This window comes from Cynocephalus volans, chromosome 2 (genome assembly GCF_027409185.1).
Source record: "Cynocephalus volans isolate mCynVol1 chromosome 2, mCynVol1.pri, whole genome shotgun sequence".
In the NCBI taxonomy this organism is placed as follows: Eukaryota; Metazoa; Chordata; class Mammalia; order Dermoptera; family Cynocephalidae; genus Cynocephalus; species Cynocephalus volans.
The window spans coordinates 129,069,364-129,096,012 of record NC_084461.1 but is presented as its reverse complement, the minus strand read 5'-3'; the positions used below and the strand labels follow the sequence as shown (position 1 = coordinate 129,096,012).

General features: G+C 34.9%; 1 protein-coding gene across 1 annotated transcript in view; it reads left to right on the top strand.

Annotated features, from left to right (window-relative positions):
* LARS1 (leucyl-tRNA synthetase 1) overlaps positions 1 to 26,649 on the top strand; it is a 63,760-nt gene that overhangs the window by 9,817 nt on the left and 27,294 nt on the right. Inside the window, exons 4-22 of the mRNA XM_063084641.1 lie at positions 194 to 274; positions 4,373 to 4,510; positions 7,079 to 7,240; positions 7,823 to 7,935; positions 8,649 to 8,712; positions 10,014 to 10,081; positions 10,192 to 10,417; positions 12,864 to 12,951; positions 13,033 to 13,109; positions 13,608 to 13,661; positions 14,489 to 14,629; positions 16,941 to 17,018; positions 20,661 to 20,746; positions 20,831 to 20,896; positions 20,988 to 21,070; positions 21,482 to 21,620; positions 22,117 to 22,329; positions 23,897 to 23,954; positions 25,909 to 25,972. Coding sequence (XP_062940711.1) covers positions 194 to 274; positions 4,373 to 4,510; positions 7,079 to 7,240; positions 7,823 to 7,935; positions 8,649 to 8,712; positions 10,014 to 10,081; positions 10,192 to 10,417; positions 12,864 to 12,951; positions 13,033 to 13,109; positions 13,608 to 13,661; positions 14,489 to 14,629; positions 16,941 to 17,018; positions 20,661 to 20,746; positions 20,831 to 20,896; positions 20,988 to 21,070; positions 21,482 to 21,620; positions 22,117 to 22,329; positions 23,897 to 23,954; positions 25,909 to 25,972 — 1,999 coding nt within the window. The remainder of the gene's footprint in view (positions 1 to 193; positions 275 to 4,372; positions 4,511 to 7,078; positions 7,241 to 7,822; positions 7,936 to 8,648; positions 8,713 to 10,013; positions 10,082 to 10,191; positions 10,418 to 12,863; positions 12,952 to 13,032; positions 13,110 to 13,607; positions 13,662 to 14,488; positions 14,630 to 16,940; positions 17,019 to 20,660; positions 20,747 to 20,830; positions 20,897 to 20,987; positions 21,071 to 21,481; positions 21,621 to 22,116; positions 22,330 to 23,896; positions 23,955 to 25,908; positions 25,973 to 26,649) is intronic.

Genomic DNA, 26,649 nt, shown 5'->3' with positions numbered 1-26,649 from the left:
AAAGTAATTCTTAGGTTGGTGAAAAGACAGAAAAAAAAGACAGTGTGCTAGAATTTTGGAATGAGTATAAAATCTAGCTGGTATTCTAAAGGAAAATGTGAAGAGGAAAACTAAAGTTATTTGTGAAAAGTCAGCATTTTATATTTGTCTAGCATTTTAAATTTGTAATATAAATTTTGTTTTCTTTCTGTAGTTTGCTGTAGGGTACCAGAGATTGAAAGGAAAAATTTGTCTGTTTCCCTTTGGCTTGCACTGTACTGGAATGCCTATTAAGGTAAGATTGCTTATAGGATTGATTTCTCATCTTTTTAGCTTAGAGTAAATAGTAGTATCCAATTTAAGAGTTTCAAAGAGGATTTCCAAATACTGCTATATTGAAGTGTTTTGTGAAATGAGTTGAATTTAGTATAGTGAAAGTTAATTGAAAAACCAGCATTTAAAGAAGTGCCTAAATAAAGGGCACATGTTCTGGTTTCTAAGTAATTTTTTTTTTTTTTTTTTTTTGTCCTTTTCGTGACCGGCACTCAGCCAGTGAGTGCACCGGCCAGTCCCATATAGGATCCGAACCTGCGGCGGGAGCGTCGCAGCACTCCCAGCGCCGCACTCTACCAAGTGCGCCACGGGCTCGGCCCAAACAGTTTTGCAACTAACATTCACACTAATGTTACACTTCTCACTGTCTAACGGAGATTTTTTTTTTTTTTTTTTTTTTTTGTCTTTTTCGTGACCGGCACTCAGCTAGTGAGTGCACCGGCCATTCCTATATAGGATCCGAACCTGTGGCGGGAGCGTCGCTGCGCTCCCAAGTGCTGCACTCTCCCGAGTGCGCCACGGGCTCGGCCCTGATTTCTAAGTAATTTTGATGCCTTTTGGTTCTCTTATATATTCATGTCTGTTTTAGAATTAGCTGGTAACTACTGATGAGTAAAATGAACAGCAATTGGTGCATTTATGATATGTATTCATACAGGATGTTGGCATAAAGTAATGGATTATTGTATTATATTTTGATTAGTTTTGCAGATGTCTTCATTTCTCATACATTCATACCAGGAATAATTCTCAATGATGAATGGGCCAGAAAACTAGAGTTGAAAGGATTCTCTGAGTGTAATAAGATTAAAATATGTAACTACTATTTCTTTTTATTCTCCAGCCGTTTGTTTTAAAAATATCAATCCTACGGAAAAGGTGAAAGGATAGTACAACAAACACCTACATACCCTTATCTATAGATACCAAATATTCACATTTGCAACATTTGCTTTAGTTCTCTCTTTCAACACATACATGCATACGTGCTTTTCTTTTCCTTTTTCTATGAACTTTTTGAAAATAAGTTGCAGGGCCGACCCTGTGGCTCACTCCGGTGAGTGTGACGCTGGGAGTGCAGCGGTGCTGGTAGCGCCGAGGCCGCGGGTTCGGATCCTATATAGGGATGGCCGGTGCGCTCACTGGCTGAGCGCGGTGTGGGCGGCACCAAGCCAAAGGTTACGATCCCCTTACCGGTCACAAAAAAAAAAAAGTAAGTTGCAGACATGATGACATGTCATTCCTAATACTTCAGCATGTATCTCCTGAGAACAAGGGCATTCTTTTGCATCATCACAGTTCTATTATCTTCCCTAAGTAGCTCAACATTGATGTAATATTATCATCTTTATCTAATCTATAGTCAAATTTCTCTAGTCCCAAAATGACTTTTCTGGCTGTTTTTTACTTCTTACTTTTGTTGATCACATGTTGCATTTAGTTACCAATTCTCTTTAGTACCTTTTTTTTTAAAAAAAAATTTTTATTGAATCAAATTGATTATACTTATGTTTGGGATTCAACGTTGAGATGTGTTGATCAAATCAATATTACTAGCATATATATTGTTATAAATCATACTTATTCTTTATGCCCCTTGTCCAGTCTCACTCCAGCCCTCTTCCTCTCTCTCCTCTGATTAGCCTAGATTTCTTCTTTCCTTCTGAAAGAATAATGGTTACTCTGTTGATTTGTTGTCTACATGATCTGTCCAATGCTGAGAGGTGTGATCAGGTCCCCCAATATTATCATAGAACAAATGCTTCCTCTGTCACTCTGTAATGGGCTTTGTGGAGAGAGACATCCTCTTCTTTATCTCTGCTGGTGACTCTCCTTGTGTCAATGCACTCCAGTGGCTGGCGGACCATCTGCATGGTAGTTGTGGCATCTAGCCACTTTCGTGGCAGCCATGGTTATTGTGGTGGCTGTGGTGGGCCACCTACATGGAGGTGATGTTTTTGGCATGCTCCTTGGTGCTGATAGTGTGCCTGGTTGTTGGAGGGGTCCAGTCCCTGGCTCTATGCCTCAGGTCCCCGGGTGGGCCCTGAGGTGCCAGCATGGTGTGCCTTGTTGTCGGAGGGGGCTCTGGTCCCTGGCACCATGCCTCATGTCCCTGGGTGGACCTGAGGCGCTGGTGTTGTGTCTGAGCCAAAACTAATTTTTTTGTCCTTTGCTTACTTCTAAAGTGGGGAACTTCCTATTAGGACCAATACTTGAGCTCTGTGATTTAGCTAAATTGCTGCTTTGCTGCTGCTTCCCTAGGGAAGGCTTTTTGTGCAGCACAGGTTGTAATGGTTGATTTTATAGGTACTTCGGCTCTCCAGAGGCTTGGTGCACCTGGGTTGTGTAGTAACTCTGATCTGGGCCTGAGTCTTTTCATCAAACTGCACCCCATGCAGTTCTGTGTTCCTGACCAGTCTCCTCTGAGTGGTCCTATGCCGACTGGGGTGCAGATCAGCTGTCCTTGCTGTGCCCCAGTGTTCCCCCAGTGAGCCCGTCTCCCCCACTGCCCGTGCTGCAAACTCTTGCCGTGGGATGGGCTGTGCACCAGTCCCTTGCAATGACTCACCAGCCTCTGAGTGGCTGCATTTTTTCAGTTGTTGTGGATCCTCACTCCTATGTGGGTGGACGGGAACCCTATTAGGGGTCTTGCTGGCCTGGGGGCCACCAAGGCCCTCTTCCCTGCTGCCTTCAAGCAGCTCCATCTGAAGGGCACAGCTGCAGCTTTTGCTGGCTCCTGCTCTGTGTTCAGCAGCTCCAGCCTTACAGCGGCCATGGCATGAAATGGTCAGAGCAGTTTTTGCTTTCTCTCATCATGGCTTCTCCTGCCTTCTTGCACTCCAAAGGTCTCTCCTCCTCTTCCCCTGATCTCTAGTGGCCCCAGCTTGGCTGTTGTTGCTTTTTTGTACAGTTGTAATTTGGTTGATTTCTGAGAGTGAGTGATGCTGGGGACCATCTATTCTGCCATCTTGACTGGAACCCTCTTTAGTATCTTTTAGTTGTTTATCATGGTATTGATATTTGAAGAGTAAGCTAGTTATTTTGTAGAATGTCCCATAATATGAATTTTCTGATTGTTACTTCATGATTATATTTGGGTTACAGTCTTTGACAAGAATACTTTATTGGTGAGGTATAAATTTCTCACTGTATCATATCAAAAAGCATATAAAGGCAGTTCGTCCTGTTTTAGTGATATTGTTAATCCTTGCCAGATTTCTTCATTCCAAAGGTGACTTTTTCCCTCTATAGTTAAAAGTAATCTATGAGATAATACTTTGAGAGCCTCAGAATATCTTGTTACTCAATAATCCAGTGGTTTAGCATCTTTTGATGATCCTGGCCTGTTTTAATTATTGTCATAGTGATTGCAAAATGGTGAATCTTTTTTTTTCATTTATTAACTGAAATTCTTTTACATAGAAGAGCCCTCTCCATTTTTAAAAATTCTGTTCTGTATTTGTATTTTTTTTTTTTTTTAATTTTATAACTTTAACATTGTCTACTTGGTGTCATCTTTGGTTTTGACAATGGACTCATTATAGTATAATTGGTAAGAGCTGGGTGGAAAGTCCTACTTCAAGTGTTAGTTATATAACTTGCTAGCTTTATGACCTTGGATAAATCACTTCATCTCTCAGTATCTGTTTTCTAACTTAATACCTGTCCTATTTACCTAGCAAGCTTGTGATGATATAAAGTATATGTGACAATAATCTTTAAATTGAGAAATACTGTCGTTAGTGTTATTCAAAATAACACATTATGTTATATATCTCTATACTTCTAATGCCTAGCATATAGTATACTACATTGAGTGTTCTGGATGTTAAATAAGTTCTCGCTGAGTAAAGGAAGTAAAATATTAATTTATAAATTAGTGAATTTTGAGGTATATGATTTATATCATTTGGGTTTTCTGTAATGATCCACATATGTATAGATGTATTGCAAAAAATTTCAGAAGGAGTCAATTTTAGTTGACCATAGAAACAACAAAAAGCTCAAGTTGTTTTTACCTTGAATTTTGAACTTTGCTACCTCTAATGTTGTGTTACAGGCATGTGCTGATAAATTGAAAAGAGAAATAGAGCTGTATGGTTGCCCCCCTGATTTACCAGATGAGGAAGAGGAAGAGGAAGAAATCAGTGTTAAAACAGAAGATATAGTAATTAAGGATAAAGCTAAAGGAAAAAAGGTTTGGTGGTTGTTGATATTTATGTTAGTTGAAGTTTTAGATTTATATTTATCTGATTTATATATGTGCATTCCCAATATTATCACAGTGCCTGGCACATAAAATGTAATTGGTAATTTTAAAAAAGTGCTAAAGCAAAAATTATCTTTCTGACTTTCTTATTGCCTTTTTCTCTTTTTTCTCTTTATTTTGAAATAATTTTAGATTTACAGAAGAGTTGAAAAATGGTACAGAGAGTTACCTTATAGTCTTCACCCAGTTCCCCTAATATTACATTTTATATAACTATGATACAATCTTCAAAATAAGGAATTAACATTAGTACGGTACTATTTACTAAACTACAGAGTTGGTTTGGATTTCACCAGTTTTTCACTAGTATCCTTTTCTGTTCCAAAGTCCAATTCAGGATCCTACATTGCATTTAGTTGTCATGTCTCTTTAGTTTGTCTCCTTAATCTCCCCTGTCTTTCATCGTCTTGCATTCGGTCAAATAATTTATAGACTCCCTCAATTTGGATTCATCTGATGTATTCTCATCGTTAGATTGAAGTTATTGATTTTTGGGAAGAATACCAGAGAGGTAATGTGTTCTCAATGCATCATATCAGGGAGTATATGATATTGGTATGTCTTATTATTGATGATGTTTAACCTTAATTATTTGGTTAAGGTGGTATCTGCTAGGTTTTTCTACAGTAAAAATTTCATTTCTCCCTTTGTAATTAATGTATATTTTGGGAGAGATACTTTGAGGCTGTGGAAATAATATCCTGTTTCTTTTTAAATATTTGCTCATTGATTTTAGCATTCATCAGTGGATCTTGCCTACAAAAGTTATTACTGTGGTATTCTAATGGTGATTTTCCATTTTCCTCATTCTTTCTACATTTATTATCTGGAATTCTTCTGAAGGGAAGAGTTATCCTTCCCCCCCTGTTTACTTATTTATTCAGTCTTTTTTATGCCAGTATAGATTCATGGATATTTCTTTTATTCAGTAGGGTTTTTTGTACTTGTTAACATCACACAATTTGTTGTCAGATTGTTCTGGCTTTGGCCATTGGGAGAGTTCAGGTTGGCTCCATGTCCATTTGACATTCCCCAATCTTTTCTTTCTTTTTTTAAAGCACTTTCTTCCTTTCTGGTATCATAAGGTTACCTTGTATTTTCCTTATTTCGGACCTAGAATCAACTACTTCTTCAAGGAGCCCTGGTTTCTTTTATTGAAGCATGGTATTCAGAAACTAAGATCTAACTGCTAAGTATGCTCATTGCTACTGGTGTGTCACTGTTTCTAAGCCCTCTAGTGGAAAGAGCAAGGAAACACATACATACATACATACATATATGTGTGTCTACTATCCCATGTATATGCCCATCTATATTTATTTCTTTATCTCTTTGTACATATTAAAAAACAGATAAGTTCCTATTGATACCCCTGGCCCCCTTTTAGCACCATGGGGCTCATTCTAGCATTTTCCCTATGCTTATTTGTGACTTTTTACTACTTCAGCAGTGAGAAACCTGGCTCTAGTTATCCATAGTGTATTTATTTATTTGTTCAATCCTAGCCTAGTAGTTTCAGAGTTGCTAAACTATACCTCTGGGAAAAACAGTTTTCTAACTAATGCTGTAGCATTTATGTGCAGTTCTTTTTGTCTTTAGAATCTAGTCAACATACTGTTTTCCAAAATTTCTTAGATCAGCTCCTTTCTTTCCCACCCCTTTTGGTATGGTTATGTCATGTATTTGTAATGCAGTTAGATACATTTGTCACAGTCTGCATTCCATCTTGGGGTCTTTGAACATCCTGGTTGAATTTAAAAAATTTTTCACATACAGTAAAATATATTCTTTGTAGTATATAGTTCTGTGGGTTTGACTAATGTGTGGAGACATGTTTCTACCATTGCAGTACCATGCAGAGCAGTTTTATCACCCCCAAAATTCCTTTTGCTGCCTCTTAGTAGTTTTACAGTTTAAACCCATTCCCTATCTCCAGCCCCTGGAATTTGGTTGTCTTTTTGACATTGGTTAATACTGGAAAAGGAGGAAGCTCTGGTGAGTACCTTATTTATAGCTAAAAAAGATGTATGTAATAGATCTTTTTAATAACGTAGAAGGGAAACAGAGAGGGTTTGGTACTGAAATCTTATCTTCATGACTGGTAGTTCTTTACGGTTCCATCCATATATATAGCTAGCATTGGTGTCAGTGTCATGGTGAATATCCTGTTTGTACAGTTTGGTAGACAAAATAATGCTTCTAACTCCTGCAGTGTTCGGATATGTCAACAATATTGTTTTGGAATTAAAAAAAATTACCAGGGCCGACCCCGTGGCTCACTCGGGAGAGTGCGGCGCTGGGAGCACAGTGGCGCTCCGCCACGGGTTCGGATCCTATATAGGGATGGCCAGTGCGCTCACTGGCTGAGCGCGGTCACAAAAAAAAAAAAAAAAAAAATTACCAAATGGGATTATTCACTTAAAATTACTGTGGTCCTGAAATGTTAAAGCAGTTGTTTACTTTTTGATGGAATTTGTTTTTGCCCTTTATTTTCAGAGTAAAGCAGCTGCTAAAGCTGGATCTTCTAGATACCAGTGGGGCATTATGAAATCACTTGGTATGTCTGATGAAGAGATAGTAAAATTTTCTGAAGCAGAACATTGGCTTGATTATTTCCCACCACTGGCTATTCAGGATCTAAAGAGATTGGGTTTGAAGGTATGCCCATCACCTCTGTAGTTAAAGAAAATATGAAGAAAGCATTTATATTTGTGTGATGATTCTATAAGATTTGGACAAGTCTTATATTTAGAATAATATATTAGAATATATTTAGAATATTTAGAATTGGTGCTGTTTTTGCTAGATTAGAACCTCATGGTCCTCTATGTAAGCAGTGAAGTTCTTTAATATTTATTGTATTGGAATGTGTATTGATATATCAGCAGTTAGGAGAAAGGAGTTCTGCTCAAAGAATATGAAGAAGCCAAAGTTTAACTTGAATATTTAGAAATACATAAAGGTACTATTTAAGTGTTTCTTATTAACTTATTATAACTTCTGTGTGTTTGTTACTATATAAATGTATGTTTAAAAATGTACATTAATTAAGCACAGATTAATGTGATAATTGTGATATATATATTTAATAAATGGAATTTGAAAAAATTCTGTAATAGTTGATATAATTGTAAGTTGGAAAATAAAGAGTAGAAGAGTAAATAATTGATTCATAAGAATTCTTACGTATAAAAATTTTATATATTTTTTAAAAATTACTTTTTCTTTCTCCTTCTGTAGGTAGACTGGCGTCGTTCCTTCATTACCACTGATGTCAATCCTTACTATGATTCATTTGTCAGGTGGCAATTTTTAACATTAAGAGAAAGAAACAAAATTAAATTTGGGAGGCGGTGAGTTTGTTGTCCTTCAGTATAATAAAGCAAAAATCAAATAATTCCTGCATTATAATTCAGTGCCCCATAGCCTACTTTTTCCCATTATCCTTTCTATTTTTATAATTTTGTTCTTTTTGTTCTCTCGTATCATTTGATTTCCTTTTTTCTCTTGCCATTTCTAATTTCTCTGAGCTGCTTAGTGTTTATGACAAATAGAACCAGGGAGAATGGGAGTGTTGGCTTATATGATCTTGTTAAAGATTCTGTTCAGTATTTATAACTATACAGAAAAATAATTATTTGTGTTTTAGTTTATACTTCTGTCTATAAATTGTTTAAGATTTTTGTGTAATGATAAAAAAAAATAAGAACAAAAAAAGTAACGTCTGAACTAGAAGAAGAATTAAGATTCTTCCTTGATTATGTATATTAAATAAAAGCTATTTGCATTTCATAAGTGAATTTATATTTAGAATCTTTTGTTTCATACCACTAAGTCAAGGTCAGTGCATATTTTTAAGTGGTATTACTTTTGATGAAGATAGAAAGCTTTCATTGAATAACTAGGTTGACAGTAGAACTACCCATGAAAGTATAAATAGTAGATGTAGGTATTTGCTCAGTTAGAAGTTTTAGTTATAAAACATACTCATAAGATACTTGGAGTAACACTGGCAAATATGTTGGGGTAAAACTTGAATATTATATGTCACTTATTTATTTTTTAGGTATACCATTTATTCTCCAAAAGATGGACAGCCTTGCATGGATCATGACAGACAGACTGGCGAGGTGATTATTTGTGACATAGGGTAGCTATTATAATAATCCTTAATATGGCTGTAGAGTTGGAATAGATCAGAAACCTAAAAATAACTTCATTGCAGTACTGAGGTATATAGTCATGATACTCTGGTGGGCGTAAAGAGGGAGGCAGAATATAATTACTGGTATCTGTATCTTGTCTAAGAACTTGCTGCTCTAAGAGTGGTCTGATTAGTGGCTATATCAGCTTGTTAGAGAAAAGCACATTGTTAAGCTTCAACCCAAAGTTTCTGAATTAGAAGCTCTGGGGGTGGGGCTCAGGAATCTGTCTTTTTATAAGCTCTTGATGTGATTCATATGCATGCTAATGTTTGAGAAGCACCATCTGGAAAATACACAGCTCTGAAAAGAGTGTGGGGAAAGGTAATGAGATATGTGGCTAACTTTTGTTGTACACAGATTCTATTTATACTTGCTTTGAGCATGTGCCTACTTGCTTATTTCCAGAGTATTTCTAGCCATGCATGACATCAGTTCACTCTACATTCCTATAGAACACATTAGTAACATTATTTGGTGTAATACTTGAGTAAAGCAAAGATAAATGATTTGCCTAAAGCCATGGCACAGTAAATTAGTGACAGTGTAAATCAGTGACATCTGAACTCAGGAGCTCCTGTGAGTGCATCATTCTTTATTACCGTCTTTGAACATTTTTATAGTCTAGTAACTACTTTTCAAAATCAGCCTTCAATTCTTATGTAACTTGTCTGGTAGAAGTGCAAGTTGATCAGAAGTTTGAAAGGTTAATATAGCCAATGGTAGCAATATTCTAAATTTCAGTAAGACCTCTTAGTTTTTCAAAGCATTTTCTATCCATTGTCTTATATGTATAGTCCTATGTGGGGCACAGCATAGTTACTTTACAGATGATGAAAGAAAGGCTCAAAGAGATTGTGACTCCCTTGGGTCAAGCCATTAGTAAGAGACCAAGCTAAGTTTAGAATGCACATTATCTGGCCCCTGGTCCAGTGTATGTCTGTGGTGACTACTGTGTGGGAATGCCCTGGGAACAGGATTAGTGTTGATTGTGTCTTCTCACTCCCATTTTGGTAAATGCCATTTTGGCTGATTACTCCAAGTCTCTCCTTACATACTAGACTTCCATGTGGGTGTGGTCAGCACAGCACTGGCAGTCTGTTCACTGAAAAAAAGAATTATTCTAGCAGTATAAGAACTAATTTTAGAAATTGAATCACATCTCTTACATAGTTTAGTATATTTAATCCAATTCTTTTTTCCTCCAAATTTTTGTTTTGTTTGTTTAGGGTGTTGGACCTCAGGAATATACTTTAATCAAATTGAAAGTGCTTGAGCCATATCCATCCAAATTAAGGTAGGTTTGCCAAAGAGTTGTTGCTCCATCATTTCTGAACTATTAGATAGTTGTGATAGAATGCACTTTTTTTTTTTTTTTTTATATAAATCTGTATTTTTTCTTCTTAGTGGCCTGAAAGGTAAAAATATCTTCTTGGTAGCTGCTACTCTCAGACCTGAAACCATGTTTGGACAGACAAACTGCTGGGTTCGTCCTGATATGAAGTACATTGGATTTGAGACAGTGAATGGTGATATATTTGTCTGTACCCAGAGAGCTGCCAGGAATATGTCATACCAGGGCTTTACCAAAGACAATGGAGTGGTGCCTGTTGTTAAGGAATTAATGGGGGAGGTAAGTTGGGTAGCAGACTTTTAATTTTAGTGCATAAGTTTATTTATTTTTTTAAATTAAAAAATTTTTTAAATTTTTCATTACACGTACATGTGATGAGCCTAGTGCATAAATTTAGAGGAAGATTTCAACAGTGAAGCTTGAGAAAGGAGCACTTTAGAAAACTTAATTGAGGTATTCATGCAGTAATGTGTGTAAGTTGTGTGCATTTTCATTATGTGCCTTTTACACTCATGTGAACACTGCCCAAATCAAGATACAGAATTGTTCCAGCGCTCTAGAAGGCTCTCATGTCCATTTCAGAGTTAGTACTCACCCCTCTCCTCCAAAGGTAACCAGTGCTCTGACTTCACTAAAGATTAGTTGCTGTTCTTGAATTTTACATAATGGAATTACACAGTAAGTACTCTTTTGTTTTTGTGTCTGGCTTCTTTTGCTCAACATTATGTTTGTGAGATTCATACATGTGTGTAGGAGTACTTTTTTATTGCTTTGTGTTATTTATTGTATGACTGTATTACTAAAATAGCAGTTTCAAAACTAATGTTTCAATTTGATAAGTATTTGGTTGAAAAATACAGGCAATTCTTTCCAAGAGACTTAATAGCTAGATTAGATGTTATATTACTTTTTGAATACTATTACCTGCATTCCTGATAATACTAAATTTGGAATTGCAGCTGCTTTTTTTCTGAAAAGAAAGTCTTGGTTGATGTTAATTAAATCTGGATGGTTACATAGCTCTTATCATTATAGTTTAGTTAATTATCAGTATTTCTGAGTATGTTTTGTTCCATTTAGTGAATATTATCTTGGTATCTTAATAAGTAACCTTTTAAAAGGAAAACATGAGTAGAATTCTATCTCAATTCTTTTAGGTTGAACTTTTATTTTCTTATTTTGTATACTTACTTTTTTATTAGATTGCTACATATTCATAAGGCTTAAAAATCACAAGACACAAAGAGATATAAATGATACCCCTAGTCACTCAGTTCTTCCTTCTAGAGGTTGTCAGTAATATTTGTATCTTTTGTATCTTTTTGAAATATTTATGTATATACAATCAAATACATACATGTATATTTTTCTCACTCTTATTTTACACAAATAGCATTCATTATATTTTATACACATTGTACTGTATCTTGCCTTATTTTTTACTTAACGGTATCTTGGCAATAATTTTATCAGTACATAAACAGATTCCTTGTTCTTAATTTTTTGTAGCTATGTAGTATTCCATTGTTTGGCTGTACCACAACTTATTTAACTATTCTCTATTAAAGGATATTTGAATTGTTTGTTTTTTTCTGTTATAAGCAGTGCTGCCACATCTCATTAGTTCCTGATGTTGGAGTTTTGTCTGAGAAGTTCTTAGGAACAGTATTAATGGCACACGTTTCTTCCTATTCTTAATGCAGCTCCTCTCCATGTTAATTTAAGCAAATTTTGGAGTGAGGAAAATGAATATTATAAATTAAAAAATAGCTTTCAGCCTTTAGAACTGTTATAATATTCAGCTGTCACATATGTGACTGCAAATTCTATAAAGGCAGCTTATATGTATGAATAAAATGGGATGTTTGGGAACTATGTGGAATGGAAAAGTGTGTCCCTTAGCTACAGCAAGCACTGCAAACGTTGTCATGTGAGAATGTGAGTCCAGTATTGCCAGATCAGGCAATTTTTCAGAAGAAATTGGAACTATCTTTTTACTTTAATTTGTCTTTATATTTATCATTTGAAGTGGATATGTAATATTTCATCTTGTTGATATGGCATTTTTTATTAAATCATTTTTACATTATTGAAAGCACTAGTTGTTTCCAGGCTTTCCTAATGTAATTAACTCAGCATTCGGCAGACTTCTTAGGAAAAGATACATATATATATATTTTTTGCTGGGTCAGAGTTGTGTGAACATTTTTTGGCTCTTGCTTTGGATTCCTATATTGTTTTTCTCAAGGAATACAATGTCACAGGCATCATGTTGGTGTACTAGTTTCATCATAGCATTGCCAGATTTGGGTATCATAATTTAAAATATTTTTAGTCCAGTGGGTATAAAAGAGTGAATTTTGTTTTACCTCATATATATTTTATTTTTTAATTGGCAAATAAAAATTGTATATATTTATTGTGTACAACATGATGTTTTGAAATACATATACATCATGAATGGCTAAATCGAGCTAATTAACATGCATTACCTCATATACTTATCATTTTTTGTGGTGAGAACACTTAAAATCCATTATGCTCTTAGTGATTTTCCAGTATACATTGTTATTAGCTATAGTCACAGTGTTGTGCAATAGATCTCTTGAACTTATTCCCATGTATTTTTGATTACTAGCTTCTCAGGGCTTAAAATATTGTTTTAAATTTTAATGGTTACAAGTAAATTTCTTCACCTTTTATGCTGCTTTTTTTTCTTATGCAGGAAATTCTTGGTGCATCACTTTCTGCACCTTTAACATCCTATAAAGTGATCTATGTTCTCCCAATGCTAACCATTAAGGAGGATAAAGGTAAAGCATTTATTTATTTTCAGAAATATTTTGGTAATCACATTCTGGTTGTATTAGTTAATTCCACCTTTGTTTTATAAGGCACTGGTGTGGTCACAAGTGTTCCTTCTGACTCACCTGATGATATTGCTGCCCTTACAGACTTGAAGAAAAAGCAAGTAAGTATCTGAGTTTCATGTTATTTCCTCTTTACCATCTCATTGGTTAGGTACTGCTGAACTACACTGTGGGACTAGGCTGAAAAGCTATGTATTTATCTTTAAACTGCTACCTCTAACCTGTTTCTTGATGTTTATGTATTTTCTGTGGCTTGAATTTTAAATAATGTTTCATAGAATTTTGAAAAAGTTTTCTGATATTCATATTTTCATCGCAGTGTAGAATAAGAACTTCAGTTTAAGTGATGTGTGTGTGTGTGTGTGTGCATTTTTGCTTTTGGCTGTACAGATTCATCATTTAAACTATTCACTTTAACTTAAGCTATTAAGTTTTTAAGAGTCACAGATCCCTTGAGGTATTTGGTGAAGTTAAAAAAAATGGTCTGTATGGAAAAGAAAACAAATAACAGTTTAAAAAAGGTTTAAGAGGTTGCTTCTCTTGATGATTATGCCAGTAAAGTGTTGATCATTAGTGTTAACTTGCAAATTTTTTTGTAGGCCTTACGAGCAAAGTATGGAATTAGAGATGACATGGTCTTGCCATTTGAGCCAGTGAGTATAGAAATGGTTCAGGATATTCCCATTCGTCTCTTTATCCAAGAAAAAGGAGAGCTAACATGTTTCCTTGTAACAAAATTAAATAATTGGTGGAGTATGAAAATAAGAGAGGGCATTTGCTTATGGGTTTATTCATTTTAATTTGATATCTGCTGTGGCAGGTAAGAGTGAGAGAAAAACTAACAAGCATTTTCATACCACCTGGCACCTGCAGTTCTGGAACAAGCTGCTTTTTAGCATTACCCATTTTATAGTAGCTAATTTTGCTAGTATGAACAATTTCTTGGCTTCTAAAGACAAAGTTTTGCCATATTAGTCATGAATGTTTATTTGTAACCATAATAACTTCAACGAAGTCCCCATACAACTCTTTTTTTATTTGTGTTTTCATATTAGTGCCTGCAGAAGAAAAAAAAAATTACTAGCAAATAATTTTCATGAGGAATCCAGAAGACTTAATATAAACCAAAAGCAAGGCCACCCATAAAATTAGTTGTTTATATCATTTTGCTAGTTTAAGCATTAATTATTTAGTTAATCATATGGCAGTGGAGGGTTTAGAGATGGGAAAGTCATGTGTGGTGGGGGAAGGACATTGCGGGGGTTGGTGCACAGTTTGGGTGGTTCCTGTGGAGAGGAGGACAAATTCACATCTGGAAGTTAGTCTCACTCTCATTACTTAACGAATTGCACTGCTGTGATGATGTATAAAATCTGAAATGACTTTATTCGATATTAGAGGTAAAAAGACTGTATACCATAGAGTTGTTTTTGTGTTCATTCAGTGTGAACAAGTTTCCTGACATCACTGTTCTCTCCAGGTGCCCGTCATTGAAATCCCAGGTTTTGGAAATCTTTCCGCTGTAACAATTTGTGATGATTTGAAAATTCAGAGCCAGAATGATCGAGAAAAACTTGCAGAAGCAAAAGAGAAATTATATATAAGGGGATTTTATGATGGTGTAAGTAATAATTTTTTATTGTTCTTATTTAATTTATTCTATGCTTTGTGGTTTTCTTCTTAATGATTTAGAAGAAATGTAAAAAAAATTCAACATAGTTTCAACTCTACATTGATTTGAGAGATGAGATTGTAGTCTATTTTCAAATTTCTATTTTTTTATTGTGTCCTTTGTCTAAAAGCATTTTCAGAAATTACATTTTTTGTGCCCTCTTGGAATTGCTAGGGAATGAATTTCTTGAGAATATGTTTAAAATTAACTCATTGTTATTTTATATTATTATTATTATTATTTATTATTATTATTATTATTTTGGTGGCTGTCCTGTAAGGGGATTCGGACACTTGACCTTGGTGTTATCAGCACCACTCTCTAACCAAGTGAGCAAACTGGCCAGCCCTAGTCTATATCATTATGCAGTAAAGTCCAAAGGTTTATTGCATGGAGAGTACCTGGTCACTTCTTTTGCTCTTTCGATTATGGAGGTCATGTTTTAGATAAGCAGTTTCATTTAGTCTGTTAATTACTTGTTAATGCCTACTAAATGCCAGGCAAACACAACAAACATGTCCAGAACCTCTCTCTCTTTTCTCCTCAATTATGCATATGTTAATGTGGCTTACATTTGCATGGAAAGAAGACTAGGCTAGAGAAAGTAAAAATCCAACCAAGATGTTAGGTACTTGAAGACGAAATGAAGATTTTTACAGACACTAATGATAATTTTTTTTTCTTTTTATTTTTCCCTCATTTTTCTGGATAACTAATAATTGCTTGTATGTTCTTTTTTAAGTGACATATTTTGGGTGGTAATAAAAGCCAACTCTTATGTATGAACTTATTCTCCAGATAACCCTGTGAAGTAGGCACTATTATCCTCATTTTACAGATGAGGCTATTGAGGCACAGACAGGTTAAGTACTTTACCCAAGATCAACCAGATAGCCAGCGAGTGGCAGAATTAGGATTTTAACTAGGCAGGCTGGCTCCAGGATTGGTGTTCTTAACCACTACACCATAATGTTCATTAAATGTAACTTCCTGATGATGGAGTAAATAGATATGAAGCATATGGTATGTTAGAGAACTGGAAAGTGAGAAAAGAACATGTGTCTTTTCCACCTAAGATAGAAACTTTTTGAGAGAAAGACAGAGTCGGAGAGATGAAGGTCAGTATGTCAATTTTATTTCCTAAGAAAGCTGGAAGAGGATTGTGGCTTAATTGGTGGCAACAGTGAGTAAGCGAATACTTTGCCCTAGAATTAAATTTGCCCACTGAGTAAAAGGTAGAGTTGAAAAACAGTAGGTCTTCCTTTAAGAGCCAGGTTTATCACACGGCCAAACAAAGGAGAATACTTGCCTGTAGCAGCCAGGGTTATAAAGAGAATCCTCAAGGGGGCTAAGCTGAGTATGAGTTCCTTTTCCTAAAACTATCAGGAATAAAGTGGTAGTGTAGTGGAATTCTCTCCATGTGGAAGCCTGAGAAGTAGAAATGAGTGTTTTTCTTCCTAATCATGCTCACAGTAGTTGTCCCAGTTATACAAGACATACAAGTGTGTTGTAAGTATTAGTTGTCCAAGTTATACTGCTGTATATCTTGTTGTTCAAGCTATACTGCTAAATGTCCCCCCAAACTCACAGAGGCTTAATATCCACTATGACTGTTAAGAGGGTGGGAAATGTGGTGTACGGAAGACCCAATCCTCGGTGCCATTCATGGGGGAACCCAAATCCTTCCAATTGAGGCCCAGCCCATGGATGGTGTGAGGCTGGTAGTGGCCCCCAGTGTACTGGGACAGGTCTTCCCAGAGTTGGGTTGCTTGGGAGTGCAGCATCAGAGTTGGGTTGCTTGGGAGTGCAGTAAACTCCATCTAAGGTTAAAGACCTGCACAAGACTGATAGTCAACAAGTACCATAAGAAAAATTTGAAAAGAACTTTGAAGAGAGAGTTCAAGAGAGCATTAAGAAGTGATTAGATTGTGAGGACCATGTCCAAGTAAATAGATTAACCCATTTGATGGTTTAATGATGGTGGTCATGGGCATGATTCTGTGGTCATTAAAAGGAGAGCACATGAGGAACTATCTCTGTTTCACTTTTCTCACCATGTGACATTCCAGGTATTTTGTTATAAGCAACAAGAATGGACTAATACATATACCAAAATAGAGAGTTATGGTTATAAATTTCACACTAAAAATATTTTGGTTTGGTGAGTGGAAGTAAATTTAGTTAGGGAAATTTGGGGAGAAACTCAAAGCAAATTTTAATTGTTTTGTATGTGTTTTTTTCCCTCTTCTCATTCTTTTAGGTAATGTTGGTGGACGGATTTAAAGGCCAGAAGGTCCGAGATGTAAAGAAGACTATTCAGAAAAAGATGATTGACACTGTATGTGATAGGCTATCCTCTGAAGGCTGTTTTAGGAGAAGAGCACTTAGTTAATACACTTCACAGTGTTCTTAGCAGTGAGTTCTATAGTAGAACCTGGAGCCATATTAAAGATATCATGTAATTTTGTGGCATAAAATGGACGTAGTTAGCAATTCATTTAAATTGAACACTCCACCTGTAATGCTCATGAAGGTAGTGTTCTAAAGTTGACATGTGCAAAGCACACACAAAACTTTAATGATACTTTCTGGCAGTGGCCATTTTAGATATTGATAGTTACAACCATCTCTGTGGTGCTTTACTTTTTACTTTCGTCCTCTCCCCACCCCTCTATTTTTGTTATAACTCTTCTGTTTAGCTAGTTAACTCTTTAAATTTTTATTTTTGACTGTTATATATACCCATAATAGAGAGAGACAATGATCTATTTGTCTTAATAAAATGAAAAAGCAACAGTTTCCTCTCTATCCTTCCTTATTCTCTTTAATTTCCTTGGAGAGGACCATTTTCAGCTATGTTAGTTGTTTTCTTATGTACCTCCATCTCTTTTATAGATCTCTAAATGCTTGTAGTATAATTTTTTAATTATAATTTTTTATTTTTTTCACATTTAGGCATTAGCTACTGACTTCCTACTTGGAAGATCAAGATTTAACTCTTCCTGCCACCTTGTGTCTTCTCTTATGTCACACATATGTATATACCTCTCTATCCCCTGTCTTCCCAATATAGTTATGATATAACTTATGTTAGATCAATAGTTATTGTTTACATTTTTAAGACATGGCTAATTCACAATGTAGCAGTGAGTTCTGTAGTAGAACCTGCAGCCATATTAAACATATCATATAATTTTGTGGTGTAAAATGGATGTATGTAGCAATTCATTTCCATTGAACACCCCATCTGTAATGCTGATGAAGGTAGAGAATTTTTTATCCTGAGTTTTTAGTTTTTCCTGGATTTAATAATTGTCTTTTTTAAAAAAAAATTGTTTATTGTAAAATATACTTATCAATACTCTGTCCCTGGGGCTGGCTGGTTAGCTCAGATGGTTAGAGCATAGCCTTGTAACACCGAGGTTGAGGATTTGGTTCCCCATACTGGCCAGCTGCTCCCCTCAAAAAAATACAATACTGTATTCCCAAACTCTCTTCAAACACATCAGTGTGCTGTTGGTTCCATCTTAGGTAAAGCTCTCCCAGAGTTTTCTGGCTTGTTTTAATCTGGACTGGTTTTTTACTGTCCTGGTGCACAGATATCTCAGATGTTCCTCTACTGTTACTAAGAATTCTCTTTGATTCTCTTGAATTTTATCTGAATCTCCTATTTCTTTCAATCCAAGGCTTCTGCTTTCTTATTTCTCACATTTTGGGAAGCTCTACCTCTGGTAGCTTTCCTGAGAAATGGTACCTGGAAGGTAAATTTTTGTGACTTTCCATGTCTGAAATGTCTTTTTTCTTATCTTTATATTTGATCGGCTAGGTATAGAATTCTGGATTGGAAATAATTTTTCCTTGAAAATTTGAGGGAATTGACCCCAAGGTTTTCTAGTTCATTGATATCATTAAGAAGTCCAAAACTATTCTGGTAGTTACTGACTTTTTGTAAGTGGCTTTTTTTTTACCCCCTTCTGGAAGCTTGAATCTTTTTTTCTCCCAGGATTCTGAAATTTCTTGATGATTTGCTTTGGTGTAGGTCCATTTTTTAATTCATTCTACTAGGTGCTTGGTGGGCTCTTTCCATCTGTAAACTTGGGTTCTTCACTTTTGGGAAAATTTCTTTACTTTTTCCTTGATTACTTTATCCTTTCTTATTTCTATTTTTGCTTCTGAATTCTTCTTATTCAGATATTGGACCTCCTAGATCCTGGAAGTACTTTTGTTCTTTGTGGGAGAGTCTGTCAACTTTTTCTTTCCAAGTTTTTGTTTGTTTACTATATGTTTTTATATCTATTTGTGTGTGTTTAAATAAAAATTTCCAAGAACCCATTAAAAAAAATCTTGGAATGGAAGATTCCAAGTGTATTCTAAGTAGAGAGTGGTATGAAGAATTCCTGTATACCTATCACCCAGCTTCAACAGTTACCAGCTCAGGGCTATTTCAGGAGCTGATATTTGTTTTCTGATTGATTTGTTTTTATAGGATGCTATTTTTGTTTCATGGATATGAAATCTTAATCTTCTCTTATTTTGCTGAGGAAGACTTGATATTTAAGACATTTGGGTATTAAAAGGAAGCTTCTTGCTTGTGGGTATGGCTTGTCACTGGGCTTCACTGGAGGAGTTCTGGAAAGGGCCATTTGGGCTTTGGGGAAGCCCTGATGTTATGATATTTTAGTATTTACTCTTCAGTTTGTTAGATTTCCCCACAGAAGATTTTTCCAGTCTCTGGCTTGGCAGTTCTAAGCTAACTGAGCATTCTGAGAGTTGAATAGGGAAGAATGCTACAGATAGGTACCAACATCTGGTGTGCTGACTTTCGCTTAATCACCCTATTTTTACTATGATACCGTACCCTTAACTTTTTTCTCTAGTTCAGGCTCCTCTTTTATTCTCTTCAGAGAATGAACCTTTAGTATTCTGCTGGCATAGGGAGGGACAGTTGCCTGTTTGTGTAGTATGGGATTAAGCTATCTGGGGTCTTAAGCTCTTCTTTAAAAGACTTCAATCAGTCCTCCTCTTTTAACCTCACCTTATCTCCACTTCTAGAGCAATCTCATGGCACTAATTCCTGAGACTTTTGGAAGTTTATAATGCAAACTGGGTTTCTTTTCAGCTTTCTGTAATGCTGGCTAAGGTTTCAGCTAACTTTCTTATTTCTGCTAATACAGTTATCACCCATCCTGCTTTTTGGTTTCCAAAGTTTGGTTGATATTTTTTTCTTCTCCCATTCTTCTTGTTTTTGTAGGTTCATGACATTAAAAAAAAACCCTCGTTGTTGTCATCTTCTTGGAATTTTGAGAGGGAGTTAAATGTCTGTTTTTTAATCCACCATTTTTAAACCAAAATCTCAACTATTTAATTTCAGGATGAAGAATCGCATTAAAAACATAGAGCAATGGATCATTTTGTGAATAATAATGCTGAATTTTATTTTTCAAAATTATCCTAGCCTAAAATGTGTGGGACCACAATACATGGAGATATTTAAATTTGGTAAAAAAAAAATTCACTATCAGTTTTCTAGTGGGAATTTTTCATAGAACTATAAATCTTTAGTTATAAGATTTTCCGTGTTTAATCTTTGTGTATCTATTTTTTTAAAAAAGCACGGTTCCATACACTTAATTTGCTATTTTAAAAATATTTTTATTATAAGAAGGATGAAAAGCTGCCACAGAAAACCTAACCTTCAAACCATAGGATTAGAAACTGTTTAAACGCCTTTCATTTTTCACTGAAAAGGAATAATCTGTAGCAGGCATAGTGATCCACTTGATGAGGATGCATACCTTTTCAAAAGCCAGTGTTATATAGAAGGAAAAGCAAATAACTTCGACCTTAGAAAGAGGGAAGACATAATGGAAATGCGGGGTTTTGGTTATTGGTGGCATAGCATTTTTTTAAAAAGTAATTTTTATCATTTTTAAGGAATGGAGATTGATATCTGATCATATTTTTGTTTTCCTTCATTTAGGGAGATGCTTTTATTTACATGGAACCAGAGAAACAAGTGATGTCCAGGTCTTCAGATGAATGTGTTGTGGCCCTGTGTGACCAGTGGTTAGTCTCTCTTATAGCAAGAATATTCTATCAGTCACTTTGCTCATCTCTGACTTTAAAAAAAAAATTTTTTTCCACTCATAGGTACTTGGATTATGGAGAAGAGAATTGGAAAAAACAGACATTCCAGAGCTTGAAAAACCTGGAAACGTAAGATAGGAGGAAGTGATGAGGGAGGGGAAAGGAGATGAGGAACATGGAATTGATAAAGAGAGACACTTTATCTTTTTCTCATTTCTAGATTCTGTGAGGAGACCAGGAGGAATTTTGAAGCTACCTTAGGTTGGCTACAAGAACATGCTTGCTCAAGAACTTATGGTTTAGGTAAACTTCAAATTTTTATGTTTGGATGACTGCCAGTTATATGGCAGATATACATTTTTACCTTTTACTGCCTCTTCTAGAGTTTTCTGAATTGGAAAGGTTTTTGTTAGAGGGTGAAGGAAACTAGGATATGGTTGTCTACTGTCTGTCTACCTGGTGTTAGAAATATGTTCTCTCTAACCCATATAGCTTTTATGTGTGACTGTTTTTTTTTTTTTTTAGAAAATCTCCAAAGCTTCAACCATTTTGTTTTTTTATCTACCATTTTATTTTTATTAATTATTTAAATAGAATATAAGAACTTCCTAAATAAGTAGGTTTGTAGATGCCCTCTTCTTGAAAATGTGGATTCTATAGATGAAGTGTCTCTGAGGTTCTTCATTCATTAATTTTATTTTTTATATTTTTCAGGCACTCGCCTGCCTTGGGATGAGCAATGGCTAATTGAATCACTCTCTGATTCCACTATTTATATGGCGTTTTACACAGTTGCACACCTGTTGCAGGGGGGTAACTTGCGTGGACAGGGAGAGTCTCCACTAGGCATCAGGTTGGTGAATAAGGGGAAGGAGTGTAGTTTGTTAGCAAGAATTGTGATCTTTTGATTAACATATTGAAATGTTCTTTTTTTTATATTTAGTTTTCATAAGAATTCATTTAGCAGAATTTTGTCATGATGTTTTTGCTTTTTACAGCTGAGCTGGAAAAAATTAATAAATAGCCCCTCCCTTATTATTATCTATTCTTCATTCTTTTTTTTTTGTCGTTTTTTCGTGACCGGCACTCAGCCAGTGAGTGCACTGGTCATTCTTATATAGGATCCGAACCCGCGGCGGGAGCGTCGCCACGCTCCCAGCGCAGCACTCTACCGAGTGCACCACGGGCTCGGCCCTATTCTTCATTCTTATGGGAGTCTATTGTCATTATTTGTTACTGTAACTACATTAAGAAGGAGATTCCTAATTTATGGTTAGATTAAAATATTGGTTCTTTCAAAGAAATTATAAATATGTGTAGTTTGTTTGTTTGTTTTATTTTTAATACAGACCACAACAGATGATCAAGGAAGTTTGGGACTATATTTTCTTCAAGGAGGCTCCATTTCCTAATACTCAGATCCCAAAGGAAAAATTAGATCAGTTAAAGCAGGAGTTTGAGTTTTGGTATCCTGTGGATCTTCGGGTCTCTGGCAAGGATCTTGTTCCAAATCATCTTTCGTATTACCTCTATAATCATGTTGCTATGTGGCCAGAACAAAGGTGAATGCTAAAATAGATGTGGAGTAGATTTATTTATTGTCAATATGGGTGTCTTGTGGATTCAAATATCTAAGAAATTATTGTGAGGGTATAGCTAGATTTGCCAATTACATTCTTCTTCTTATATTAAATCTATACTAAAGCAGAGAGCACACCATCTTCTATATGTTATATCCAGAAATCCTCATACCTACCTTAGGCCACCAAAGCATGTCGTATTTCAGGTGCATTGATGATCTGCTAGTAATTCATTTGACCTTTTAGATGCAGGACTAAAAGACAAGTTAGGACAGTTCCTAGGACGTTAGAGTTGGAAGAAACCTTCTCTTTAGAGCTGGGAGCCCCAACATTCCAACATTAGTTGGTAGCAATGTTCTGACTAGAGTCTGGGTCCGACATCGGCATTTTTAATACTATGAGTGTACTCCAGAGTAATTCTTCCATCCTCCTCCCTATTACCTAGACATGTCTCTACTTTTCCCTCTAGTCCCTCAAGTAGCTGAAGAAACACCCCTCAGTCAGTTCAGATTTTATTTCATAAAACCAAAACAGTCTCATATGACTTCTTGTATTTAGAATGACATTGCATTTTTTCTGAAGAATGAAAGGAAGATTTGAAGTGGAGGAATAAAATAGATCTAATGTGGTTCTTATACTGCTTGTCATCCAATTATTTTTCTCTCGTTTAAAATGTATTTTTAGAGAAATTGAGTATGTCAGAAGTACCCTTTACTATTGAGTCTTCATCCCTTTGCACCAAGTATTTTTTTTACAATTATTAGGTTTTTAAAAATTACAGATAAGTAATAACATCAAATGTTTATGCCAGGCACTGTTCTAATCACTTTTAGTGATTCCTTTAACTTTGACTGCAATTTTTTGAGGAAGGTCTGTAATATGTGCATTTTACAGATGGGGAACCTTACTGAGGCATGAAGAGGTCAAATAACTCACCCAAAACTACCCAGCTAATAAATGGTAGAACCAGGATGCAAACCCAGAGAGACAAGTCCCAAAATTGTTGCTCCCAACCATTATGCCCCACATGTTCTCATTGCTAGAATGAATTAATGACATGTACACAGTTTGAAAATTTAAAGAGTATATAAAGGTAAAAAATTAAAAGTGAATTCACCTTGTCCACACACCACTCTACCTCTCAAAACTCATCAGTTTGGTTGGTTTTTTGTGATTTATTCTGGAAAAAATGATTATGCATGTACCAGCACCATATATCTATATTTATTTTTTAATTTATACAAAGATACCACTTTTTATACATTGTTGTCTCTTTATTCATATATTTTTAAGATCTTCTATATCTATGTGTATAGTCCTGCCTATATTTTTAAAATAGTTGCATCATTGTATGCCTCTATCATAGTTTACATAGCCAGTCCTTTGGTTATTTTTGTTTCCTGTTACAAATAGGACTGTAGTAAATAGCCTTATATGTTTGTCTTAGCAAATTTTCATAAATTTATTAGCATTTACTGCAAAATTTTAGGCCTAAACCATAATTTTTCTTTAATTTTTATTTTCTGTCTTTAAACATTTACATGTAAAGTGACAAATGGCCTATAGCTGTGAGAGCAAATGGACATCTCCTCCTCAACTCTGAGAAGGTAAGACTCATTGCCTCTTGAAAGTTTAAAATTCTGTGGAAAGCTTTTCAGATTTAGGAAGCTGTACTTTTGTATATATAAGAGAGACTTTTCAGATTTAGGAATTTGCACTTTTCATATATATAATAAATAAAGAATATGAATTAATCAGAGAGTTAAAAACCTTTTATTTAATAGTTGGTGTGTACTCCAGAATAATCCTTTTATTTAAAATGTTTAGGAGTAGCAGCATAAACTAAGTTTTTATCTTTAAAATTGAGCAGGTAGAGTAGATACTATTAATTGAGGGGAGAGATGGGGAAAAGTTACCAATTATAACATTTGTATTTAGAATGACAAAAGGTGACACAAATTGTGACTGGAGTAGAGAGAGAGAAACAGAGACAGGGACTAGAAGCATAAAATCTTAGTATTGTGACCCCCAGAAGATCTTTCTTATTAAGTTCAGTTTAAAATAGTTTGGTGCTTTTAGTTTTGTACTGTGACTGGCCATTGAATTAGTAGAATAATAGAATTTTGGAGTTTGTAGGATTTTTAGATGTCACTTAATGCTTCTTCCCAGGCAGTATAATATCCCTTTCTATACTACTACTACTGCTGCTACTGTTCCTACTACTAATATGTGTTATATTTTAAAGGCTATAAAGGGCTTTCTCTCATTAATTAATATCCTCAACAGGAAAGCAGACTTCTTGACAGAGCCCTCTCTTGCCCCATGATACCTTTGTGTGAATTAGAGAAGGGTACCTAACTGAAAAAAACGGAAAGTTACAGGATTATTTATTTTTCATTAATAAAAATTGAACAAATTGGATTTGGCACAACCAGTGAATTTTGCTATAACCAATGGAATATTAATGGCAAAAAGTATTAGATGTTATAAATATCTGTGTCATAATGGAAATAGTTATAGATTTAAACAAAAGGCAGATGATATGAATTACAGTATGACACATCAAATTTAGCCAGTGCCCTAATATTGAAAGATAATAAAGTTTATTCAAGGTAATCTGTACATTAGATTGAAAAACAGCTATTTAGAAGCAAGTGCTATTTTAAGAGATTTTATCAGATAGACAAGGCCTTTTGATTATTGAACTCATTTCTTTGTAAAGTCAAAGCAAAACAATATATTAATCCTGCTGGAATATGACATTTTCCTTGTCTGTCGGAACATTGTTGTACTATATTGATTTTATTAGAACAAGGTACTTTATTACCATGTAGTATAAACATAATGTAATCATCACTTCTTTTTCTCTTTTTGGCATCAGCAAAGTTATGCTAATGACAAAAATTTTAAAATAATAAAGACTGGTAGGCTGTGAATAGTGCCTCCTTAGATGTGCTGGCCTAGGGCAGAGAACAACTTGAAAAAACTATTGTTGTAACCATGACAGGAAGGTTTCTAAAATCCTAACTCTTACCTCATGAGCTAGTCCATTCCATTTCTGAATGATCCTAATTGCTATAAAGCTCTTCCTTAATGTATATCGACAAAATAAAATAAAAATAAAAATGTAAATTAGAATAAATAAATAAATAAATAAAATAAAAGGGAAAAAAATAAAAAAATAAAAATCAGCACATTTTAGATCATTAAAAAAAAAAAAAAAAAAAAAACTCTTCCTTATGTAACCAACTGAAGTGTTTGGAGTTATAGTAGAACCATTCCACATATCTAACCCTATCACCAGAGGGCAGTGTGGGCTAATGGAAATTGCAGGGACTAAGTGTCAGACTGGAGATCCTCTCCTACCTCTGTCAGTGATTAGCAGAGTAACCCAAACAAGCTCTCTAAAATTAGTGTAAAATATCTTTTTCTTTCCATGTTTCTAATTCCTTTTTGTTTTTATCTGATCATGGCTAACCTAGTTTATTTGATTTGGCTGATTTGGTTTATTTTATTTGTATATATTCTTATTAATGCTTGATCATTGACTTTCTATTTTAGATGTCAAAGTCCACAGGCAACTTCCTCACTTTGACCCAGGCAATTGACAAATTTTCAGCTGATGGTGAGTATACTCTTTTGTTGTCACTGTTGCATAGGATTTGATTCTCCTCAGATTACAGAAGACAAGTTAAAATTGGTGTTTTAATTTTGTTTTCTCTTTTGCTTCTAACAAACTTTAAGAATATTTGTTTTCTGTATGAACAAGAAACATAATATTTAAAACATAAGAGTTGCTAACATGATTTGTTCAGGAACAAATTCAAGCTGAGTTTATTTAGTCTTCTAAACTCACTATAATTGCTAAGACTCAAGACTTGCTTTGTAGAGATTAGTATGTAGGAAGCTTTTCCAAGATATTTCCTCTATTTTTGGTTTTCTCACAGGTGACTTGAACTTGGGAACATTCATTTTTCAGAAAAAAATTTTTTGCCGCCTGGTCTTAGTACTATTACATTTTATTCTTACTTTGTCAAGAGAAGAAATGCACTGTCTATGCTGAAGGAGCCATTCATTTCTTGTGTTCTGGTTATTGGTTGTCATTGTACTTCTTTTTTATTGATCGTGGCTAGTTCAGTTTGAGTTCTCAGTTTCTCTTAATTGGAACTAAACTGTTCCTGACTGTCTCTTAGAATACAGTATCTTTTTCCCAGATTTTTTTTTTTATTTAAAATTTTAATTGTTCATATTTGTGGGGTACAATGTGTTGTTGCAATAATGTATATATTATAATGATTCACT